A 10,669-nucleotide genomic window follows, 5' to 3' on the forward strand; every position below is an offset into this window, starting at 1 on the left:
ACACACACACACACACACACACACACACACACACACACACACACACAAATCAAGTGATAATAGCTCCCACTGCAGAAAAAAACTGTCATCCTGGAAGTTATAGGTAAGAGGGAAACTCACTCTTCACCACATACCCTTTGGTTCAATTTGATTTTACAAATCAACCAAACACATAACAGTTTTATTTTATTCTATTCTATTCTATTCTACTGTTTTATTTTATAGCAAACACATAACAGATGAAAGTTTCAACTACACCTTTTTTTTTAAACATGTAATAGACTTTAAAAAAAAAGAAAAGGGGAATTCCCTGGTGGTCCAGTGGTTAGGACTCCATGCTCTCACTGCAGAAGGCCTAGGTTCAATCCCTGGTCAGGGAACTCAAATCCTACAAGCTGCGAGTCTCGGTCAAAGAAAAAGACTTACGTGTTTACTTACAATTCATCAGGTCTGTAAGGAGGTGGACTTTCAAAAGGTCTGGATGACATGGCTGATGTCAGTGGTCACCTGATCTTCAGGATGAGCAATGCCCCGTAGCTCCCAAGATAAGCCAATCTAAGCAACATAAGTAGGGTAATGACATTACTGCTGAGCTCATAGTTTCCTTGCATCACTAAGAAAACTAATGATATCGATCTCAAGTAACCTCTCACTCCTTGGTTATTTCTCTTGTCCTTTCCACTGTCATTTTTACACATTGGACCATTAATTCTTTGAGCACAAGAAATCATTGAGCGTAGGACTCATTTGGCCTGGTAGTCCTCAGGGCACCTAGCATCATGCTCTGCACATCACTGCCATATGAATATTGTTGAAACTTGAAATTTAAAGTTGCGATAATGAAAATTTCACAAAGGTTTTTACAGCATAGGCAAAAGTGGTATTTTTTAAAATAGTCACTTCAAAGAACACAATTATAGATGTATAAAAGATAAAATTTCTTAAATACATTTCTTCTGTCTCATATTACTTTTCAAAGTTCATATAAAATGAGAATGCATATGGAAGGGCACACATAGCTGTGTCCAGCATATACCAGCCCTTCAATGTTAACTAAAGCATAATCTGGTTTAAAAGTATGCTTTTATCATTAAAAAGGGTTACAAAAAGCATCTGTAAATAGTACGATTATGGGCATTTTCCCCTTATCTCCTTTTCCAAGTCTTCAAAATGGAATGTAATTTTCAAAAAAGGAAAAACATCAAACACACACTGTAGTAAAGAGTCCTCTTCACTAAGAGAAAAGCAGAATAATTTTCTTCTAAGATTCCTCAGAACAAAAATCCCTGAACATCTGAGAGGCAATTTCACTCAATCAACAAGTATTTATTAAATGCCTACGCTGTACCATAGGAGCCTGTGGAAGTTAAGTATGAGACCAAGTTCTCCCGAAGGTCACGCACAAAGAAAACAACATCTACGACAGGCATTATTTAAGGGCTGAACTACACGATTAAGTGCAGTTTGGAGATAACAGGGAAGACTTAGCAAGAAAGAGCCAGAAGCTTGGGGGTGGATGGTGGGAAGGACATGAGAAAGATCTATAACCTGAGTATATTAAAGTGTCTAATATTTTTTCCTTTTCAAATAAGGGTTGTGTAATCATACATTACTAGGTTTGCAACAGTAAATCAATTCAAACCCTTTAAACTTTGTTCTTTCAAATCAACAGCAACTACCCTCCACATCCTTAAGAATAGTCAATTACAAATTTCTCAAAGAAAATTTGTGCCAAAGAGGGGGATAATCCTGACCTCTGGACTGGGATAAATAGGTAAGATAATGTATTAAAGAAGATAAACAAAAAGCATTTACAGCAAGGTGATTACTCTGAAGGTGAGAAATTTCAGTGTTTAGGCACTTAGGTATATTGTATCCATTTTCAAATACTGGTGGCAGGATAAATCATTTTAAATACGTAAAACTCAATTTTTAAAAACGAATAGTATAATTTCTCAGAATAAAATATTGTACCTAGGTGAAACCTCAAAGATGGAAATATATTAAATGTTAGTAATGCCAACACAACTAGAATAATTTTCCAAACACAGTGAGGAAAGACAACTTCTCTTCATTCTTTTATTTCTAAAAACTGCTTTATTGAAGTATAACATACAGAAAAGTGCACAAATCTAAGTGTATACAGCCCTGTAACTAGCACCCAAACACACATACAGACGAGCGATTTAGGCCAAAATATTACAGTGCTATGAAAGAGTAAAGTCCAGATTAAGTGTCTTCTTAACTGATGTTCAGAAAAAGAGCATTAAGGAAAACTGAATCTAAACACTATTCAATATGGAACCCTATTTCTGAAGCTGAATGTCAAATACTGACACACTGACCTCAGAGGAATCTTACCTCTTCTATAACTAGGTCTCACTCATTCAAGACTATGCCAAAAATTCCAGGCTCAACGGTAGTTCCTAAAAATCCTAAATTAATCCAGACTCAGGCTGAGGTTTTGTTTTGTCGAAAATCCAGCCAACAAAATCCCTTTCCAAACGTCTATTTCCTGGAGTTTGTCATGTCTCCCCTAAGAGCAGAGATTTTAAATTGTGAAGCAAATAATTTCAGAAAATTAATTAAGAACAAGCCAGGACTTCCCTGGTGGTCCAGAGGGTAAGACTCCGCACTCCCAAAGCAGGGGGCCTGGGTTCAACCCCTGGTCGGGAAACTAGATCCCACACGCATGCCACAACTAAAAAAAAAAAAAAAAAAAGATCCCATATGCGGCAACTAAGACCTGGAGCAGCCTAAATAAATAAATAAATATAAATCTTAAAAAAAAAAAAAGAACAAGTCATGCCAAATCAACTTCATTTTCTTTTTTGAGAAGGTTACCAGACTGGTAGATGAGGGGAATACAGAGAGAATCCTGAGAATTCTGGACACGTCCTTGTGTAACAGAGTGTGGGTAGGCAGATTCCTACGGGGCTGAATAATGGAAGTTAATTAGGATGAATGAATGAACCATTTATGTCCACCCGGAGGGAGGTATCAAGTCGTGACCACAGACAAAATGGACAAGTGTATCCAGATTTGCAGCTGACAAGACACTGGAAAGGACAGGTAACCTACTGGCTACAAGTACATCGACACTGATCAAGGTCTCTGTAAGGCTAAAATGATGGGCTAAAACAAACCTAGTTAAAAACTCACAATCTGAGGGGACAAATTCTTCTCTTCTGTGAGCATCGCTACCCTCCTGTGCCAAAGAGGGGGATAATCCTGACCTCTGGACTGGGATAAATAGGTAAGATAATGTATTAAAGAAGATGAGCAAAAAGCATTTACAGCAAGGTGATTATTCTGAAGGTGAGAAATCTCAGTGTTTAGGCACTTAGGTATATTGTATCCATTTTCAAATACTGGTGGCAGGATAAATGATTTTAAATATGTAAAATTCAATTTTTAAAAACTAATAGTATAAGTACTAGATAACGGAAATCTGGCTTAATAACTGTTCATTTTTATAAGTGTATTTCCTTGATCAGAATTTCAACAAAAGTTAACAAGCTATCCCAAACTTATCCAGTATTTACAGAGTTAGTGCTTAGATCTAGGAATGATAGTTATTAAAAAGAAACAAATCTATAAAAAATAATAAAATCAAAAAAAAAAAAAAAGAAACAAACCCCTGCAGAACCGTGAAATCTGAACATCATGTTCCAACTAGATGCCTCTCCAGGAGGTAGACTTAGATTGTTAAAGATCTAGAAAAACCATGTTCTAGGACAAATGACTGGAAAAACAGGAAATGTTTGGCCTGGATAACTCAACATTAGAAGGACCACTATGGGGCTTCTCTGGTGGCGCAGTGGTTGAGAGTCCGCCTGCCGATGCAGGGGACACGGGTTCGTGTCCCGGTCCAGGAGGATCCCACATGCCACGGAGTGGCTAGGCCCGTGAGCCATGGCCGCTGAGCCTGCATGCCCGGAGCCTGTGCTCCACAACGGGAGAGGCCACAACAGTGACAGGCCTGCGTACCGAAAAAAAAAAAAAAAAGGACCACTATGGCAGTCTTCAAATAGCTATAGAGCTGTCTTTGTAGTCCTAGAAATGGTTCCTTTAAAAAAATAAAAACACTCCAGAGGGTCAGATCTCATCTCAGTGTTAGGAAGTCTCTCCACACACCCTCCTAAAATAACAAATAACAATCTGACCTCATGCCATTTATGCCAAGCTTGTTTGGTATTTGCAGGGGGTGGGGAGAAGTGGACTGAAGGACTTCTAAGGTATCTTTCAAGGCAGCCTGTGACTGGGTTTTAAGGTAAGGCAATAGGAAAGAGAGGACCAAGAACGCTGCCCAATGCCCAGCACAGCAACATTAACAATATCTGGTCAATAAGTATATGCTGAATGAAGGAAAAAATTAGAAGTGAAAGGCCACAGGATCTGCCTGAAGGGGCTCACTGGTCACCTTCACAGAACCTTCGCAGAAACTGTGTCATAAGAATGATAGGGACATAAGTCAAACAGCTGACTCAGAGTCAGGGCCAAAAGGGAAGCAGTTGACCCTTACTGAATATGTTAAGTTGATGTTAAAGTATAAAAAGTTCTCTCTTTGAAAATATTTACTGGCCAAAAAAATCTTAGAAAACTAAGTTAAGATAAAAAAGGAAAGCCTGGGACTTCGTGGTGGCACAGTGTATGAGACTTCACACTCCCAATGCAGGGGGCCCGGGTTCGATCCCTGGTCAGGGAACTAGATCCCACATGTGTGCAGCAACTAAGAATTTGCATGCCGCAACTAAGGAGTCCGTGTGACGCAGCTGAGAAGCCTGCTGTCTGCAACTAAGACCCGACGCAACCAAATAAAAATAAATAAATAAATATTTTTTAAAAAGGAAAGTCTGAAAATGCTATGCTTCAAAAGTATTCTTTAAAGCAAACTGTCGGGCTTCCCTGGTGAAGCAGTGGCTGAGAATCTACCTGCCAATGCAGGGGACACGGGTTCGAGCCCTGGTCTGGGAAGATCCCACATGCCGCAGAGCAACTGGGCACGTGAGCCACAATTACTGAGCCTGTGCATCTGGAGCCTGTGCTCCGCAATAAGAGAGGCGGTGATAGTGAGAGGCCCGCGCACCGCGATGAAGAGTGGCCCCCCCTTGCCACAACTAGAGAAAGCCCTCACACAGAAACAAAGACCCAACACAGCCATAAATAAATAAATAAAGCAAACTGTCAAAAAGTAAAAATAAACACTATTATATTTAAGGGCCGTCTGTTCCTTTTTGATCACATGCCTTTCATTAATTTGCTTTTAAGAAGTTGTTTATGTTTATATTAAATGATTCTATTTAGATTTTGAAATTAGGCAGATTTTGAAATGGACTAGCTCTGAGTCAGAAACCACATTTTAAATTAGCTCTCCAGATGATTTTTAACCACGCCATATATTTTGAGAATCATTGCCTAGAATAAAGGCATCAATCCAAGGAGGGCCTTGATCTTGAGGGTTTCCTGTTTAGAACGCCCATATCTTTACATGGCAGGAACCTCCCGATCAGGTCGCAGCTCAAATGTCACCTCCTCAGAGATGTCCTCCCGGTTACTCATTCCATCCACCAAACCAATTTATTTTCAGAGCAAATTTCCCTTCTAATTCTTTCTTTCTTTCTTTCTTTTAAACTGCTACCATCTCCACCCCAAAAGGAATACCAGCTTCCCAAGCACTTAAATGTCTGTCTTGATCATCACTCTTATTCCTGATCCCTAGATCCAGTCCCTGATACAAAGGGATGCTCAATCAATATTTGATTTATAAAATCAACAGCCCAAATTAGAGTTGGGATTTCAATCCAGCAGTGAATACCTTGAAGCTCTTCACGTAACTAACACCCAGGAAATACAATCCTTCAAGTTAAGTTCAACAAAAGTAGTTAAGTGCTTACAGTGTGAGGGAAAGGGAGAAAAAAGGGTCAGACTCACAACTGTACAGGCATCACCTGGGAACTTATTAGAAAGGCAGAATTCCAGGCTCCACCTTTGACCTATGAATCAGAATCTGTATTTTAATAAGATCCCCAGATGATTCATACCACATTCAAGACTGGAAAGCCTGAAGGTACAGAACAGCTGCAACCCTGGAGGCAGATTTTGTGGAAAGGTGTAACAATGGTCTTTTTACTCCAATAGTTCCATAAATAGTAATGTGGATGAAAAAAGCCCACTAAAATTCTAATCAAGTAAGCCTTGAAATGCAACTAAAGAAAACTTCCCTCTGGGAGGTTCCTGGGAAGGTGAAAGACATACCAGTTACTTTATGTGGTTGAAAGCAATCTTCTATCATTTTGAAAGGGCAATAACTACAGCATTATCTTTAGAAGAAAACAGGAAGAGTTTTACCTTTACATCAAGCAAGATGGGGAACACTTATATGAGGCCATAAGGACTAGTCAAAGGTAGAGAATTCCAGAAAAACTCCCCAAATCTGGTTCTCACGCTGGACTGTGGCTTTAATGATATACCTTTCCTGATTAGCTGAAGTAGTTTTCAAGCCAGCCCATTTGTAACATGTTTCCCCTACCCGGTGTTTACTCGCTTTTAAAATGGAGTTTTAATAAGATCTAGCTTTTAGAAATGCTGGGGTGATTACATGATATAAAGCACAACAGGCTTTTAGCACAGTGCCTTACACATAGGAGGCAATGCTCATCGTTTCCCTGAATTGCCTGGAAGTTGTGGAAATCTCGCTCTCCTCCCCGCCATACTCTAACAAAGAAGGTGCCTAATAATCAAATAAATGCAGAACTACAAAAAAAAAAAAGGCTGCTGCTTTGTCCGAGGAGTTATCAATTACTGTGGCGCCACCTTTTAAAATGTCTATTTTAAAACACCAGGAAGAGAAAATAAAGATTCAATACGTACAGTGCAAAAGGAAACACTGCTACACTAGGGAATACACAGTTTGAGAAATCCACCTCTGTCTGGAAAGAACCAGTTTTCAATCACAAAAAACACAAGTGCCTTAATGGGAAGGGATTCTCTTTTCCTGGGATCCCAATAATACACCTGTTGTGCGTGAGGGCCACACACTAACCTAGAATGCTGCCTCCTCCCCGCCCTGAGTCATTTCCCAGGTGGGTGGGTTGCCCGGCCAGCCCCAGGGCCGGCCCGAGGATGCCGTGCCTCTCCTCCGGCTCAGCTGCTTCACCTGGGACACGAGGGGCTTGGGCTTGCTCTCCCAGCCGTAAGGTGCAGAGACCATTTTGGCCCCTCATCCCACCTGCCCCGCACACTTCCTCCAACGCAGGCAACATGTCGGCTGCGCGCGGGGCCTGCCCTTCCCGGGGTCTCAAGACCCGGCGGCTTGGCCGAGAGCAGGTCCCGGCGGCCGTGCGCCCCCGCAGCGCCCAGGAGCACCCCGGACGGTGCGCGCCCGCGCTGGCCGAGCAGGGACTGCCCCGAGGCAGGTCCGCCTGTCTGGCGGCGGCCTTTAGGTCACGGGTGAGAATTCCATGCGTGAGCGGCTTCCCTCGAAGTACAGCTTCATTCGAAATTAAATCCCCGCCCCCCAGCATAGGGGGGTTGAAAACAGCCGATCGGCCCACCCCAGGTCTCCAGGAATACTGCATTGATTAAACCCGGCCACCCCCTCTCCTCCAGGGACACCCAAAGCGAGTGGGATGGGGGCGGAGAACAGCAGGCCCCCCTCGGAGTCCAAGCCGCCCCGCCCCGGCCAGCGAGCTGCCCCCTTGCTCCAGCTTTCAAGCTCAGGGCCCTCTCCCCGAGGACCTCCCAGAACCGCAGCCCGGAGAGCTGGGCGCAGGATTCTAGTTGTTCACCAACCTCCCGCCGGCCCCCAGGAAAGCGAGAAGTTGCCCACGCCGCCTAGACACTGGTGGCTTTAAGCGTTTCCGCCGAAGGAGCTGACGGGCGGCTCCAAGCGGCCCCTAGCCCCTGGGAGGCAGCCTCCAAGTTCGCCCGGCGCGGCTCTCTCCGCCGCCCCGTGCCTCTCCGGTTCCTGCGAGTCCCAGCCCAGGAGCGAAACCGCCACCGAAACCAGCGCTGGGCGTCCTCCCCCTGCGCCTTCCCTACAAGACCGGGGGGCCTTGGTCCCCCCGTGCGACCCAGGCGCCGTGCCCAGCTCTCACCTCCTCACTGCAGCCGGGCCCAACCCACCAAGGACGGCGGGAGCCCAGGAGCGCGCTCACCTGGAGGGCGCACCTGACGACGCGCAGACCGCCAGCTCTCAGCCGGGACTCCGCAGGGGACCCAGCCCTCCTCCTCTCCCTCCCCTCCTCCCCACCCCCACCCACCCCGCCGTCCTGCCCCCGGGCATGCGCACCAACCCCGGGCCCGGGGGCGGGAGGTTCGTGGCCACGCGCCGGCGAGCCGCGTCGGCGAGCCCCACCTGCTGCACCCGGCTCGGGCTCCTCGGCGATCTGGCTAGTTCTCCCTGGAGTCCCGCCGCCTCCGCCAGAGGACGGAGAAGCGGAGAGGTGGACGCTAGCGAGAAGGCGTGGTGTGGCGGCCTCCTCCGTCAGTGACCCATTCACCTGAAACTCCGATGGGAGAGGGAAGGGAGCGGTGTAGAAGGAGGCGGGAGGAACCGGCCTTTCCCCGCACACCCTTGCTGCTCCCGGCCTTAAAGGAACAGCGCGGCGTTTCTGCCCGGGTGGGCAGGGACGGAGACCAGAGGGGTGGCGTGGGGTAGAGGCTTGGGCTCCCCGAGGGTGGAGGGTGGTCCTGGACCACTCTAGGGAGCGCTCGGAGATCCGCGGGCTTCGGGTAGAACTGCGGAGTGTTTGGCGTGTGAGGTCTGGAAGGGACCGTTCCTCCTGACGAGTGTTCAAGGGTGCTCAAAACTTTGGCAGGAAAAGCACGACCTGACACAAAACTTTCCTGCTCCAAAAATTTGGTTAAAGTTTTGTTGGAAAGAAGCATCTAGATGTGGGAGATTTTCAAAACTCATGCGTAAATTTAGGAACTGTTTCTGAATCTCTGGATCCAGAAAAAGACCATTACTCGGTGGTTCAGTGAAGGTGACGTATTGCAGATACTGGTGTCGGTAAATTTGCCATCAAAATTCAGTGTATACTAAGATATACGTTATTACCATTTCAGGGTCCTCTGCCCTTCCTCCCCAAATTTAACTATGGCATGACTGAGAGTCTGCCCTTGAGGGGATTTAAACTATTTGAATATTCTCTGAGGCTTAAGGAAAAAGAAAAAAAAACCCTAGTTCTGTGTGCTATGCTCTACTTCTTGATCTGGAGGCTGTTTCCAAAGGAGTGTTCAATTTAGGGAAACTCATAGTCTACACTTAACGATGTGTACACTTATCTATATGTTGTATTTCAATATTAAAAAAATTGCACTGCTGAATGGGACAGTTTTAGTTCTTGCTATTTAAGTGTCTGCATACTGAAGGCTAGAATTTAGGTTTCTTAAATCCTGCTTCGCTTTGTGTTCCAATCTGGAATGTCAGCATTGCTAAATTCAGTCCAATCCCACCCACTTCTCAACCTCTAATTAAGTGGTTAGAGATGTGACTTTGCCATACATTAGATCTCAAGGCACAATTCAACACTTAAGGAAGTAAAACCATTATATAAATATATTTAAAATGATGACAGCCTTAATGAGTAATTAATCTAATTGGTTTTCTTTGTGGAAGTCATTGCTGCAATTACTTTAATATGACTATGTAGGTTTTGAATGATGCAGTTTAAATTGGTATTGTTAACACTGGGGAAGTCAGGTTAATCCTCTTAAGTTCCCTGTCAGATTACTGAAATCTCCAAACATTCCACTTGGTTTATAATTAAACAAGGGAACATTTCCTAATACTCTTACATTTATAAACACATGTCTATTATTTTATAGTGTACTTTTGACTTGTTCTGAAGAGGAGAACTTAAGTTTTTTTCCCCACTTTTCAGAAATTGAAATACATTTCATATACTGTAAAATTTGCCCTTAATTTTAAAGTGTGTATATAATTCAGTGGGTTTTAGTATATTCACAAGGCTGTACAATTATCACCACTAATTCCAGAACATTTGCATCACTGAAAAAGTCTATTAGGAGTCTCTCTTCATTTCCTCTTGCCTCTAAACCCTGGCATCCACTGATCTACTTTCTGTCTCTCTTGATTTGCCCATTCTGGACATTTTATACTAACTGTTAATATAATATGTGACCTTTTGTGTCTGGATTCTTTCACTTAGCATAATGTTTTCAAGTTTCATTCATGTTATAGTTCCTACCGGTAAATCATTCCTTTTTATGACTCAATAATATTCCATTGCATGGATATACCACATTTTATTTAAACCTTCATCAGTTGATGGACATTTGGGTTATTTCCACTTTTTGGTTATTATGAATAATGCTGCTATAAACCTTCATGTACAAGTTTTTGTGTGAAATTATGTTTTCAATTCTCTCAGGTAAATTAAGTATTTAAACTAAACTTTTTATCATTTGAAGAGACTGACATTCATATCATGTTATTTTTCTTATTCCCATTTTAAACCTAAACCCAAAGAGATGTTAGGATGGAAGGTTAGTTACTATGTTTTATTTGCTTTCCTAATTCATTCATTCAACAACCATTTTCTAAGTGCCTACCATGAGCACAATATAGTGAACAAAACCCCAAAATCCCTTTCCTGGCAAAGATTACACTCTAGTTACTGCTGCATTCAGGCGTATGGAA

General features: G+C 43.4%; 1 protein-coding gene across 4 annotated transcripts in view; it reads right to left on the minus strand.

Annotated features, from left to right (window-relative positions):
• Positions 1–8,522, minus strand: part of OCLN (occludin) — a 47,613-nt gene extending 39,091 nt beyond the window's left edge. Inside the window, exons 1-2 of one of the 4 annotated variants that reach the window (XM_027100915.1) lie at positions 8,360–8,522; positions 439–555 (exon numbers count right to left, since the gene is read on the minus strand). In XM_027100915.1, coding sequence (XP_026956716.1) covers positions 439–488 — 50 coding nt within the window. In that variant the 5' untranslated portion in view covers positions 489–555; positions 8,360–8,522. Of the gene's footprint in view, positions 1–438; positions 556–8,099; positions 8,258–8,359 lie in introns of those variants that run through there. The other 3 variants (XM_027100916.1, XM_027100914.1, XM_027100917.1) reach the window with 3 other exon arrangements.
• Between the last annotated feature and the right edge of the window lie 2,147 nt (positions 8,523–10,669).

Source organism: Aethalodelphis obliquidens, unplaced genomic scaffold (genome assembly GCF_003676395.1).
Source record: "Aethalodelphis obliquidens isolate GAN/ISIS:26980383/991018 unplaced genomic scaffold, ASM367639v1 scaffold4, whole genome shotgun sequence".
Lineage (NCBI taxonomy): Eukaryota > Metazoa > Chordata > Mammalia > Artiodactyla > Delphinidae > Aethalodelphis > Aethalodelphis obliquidens.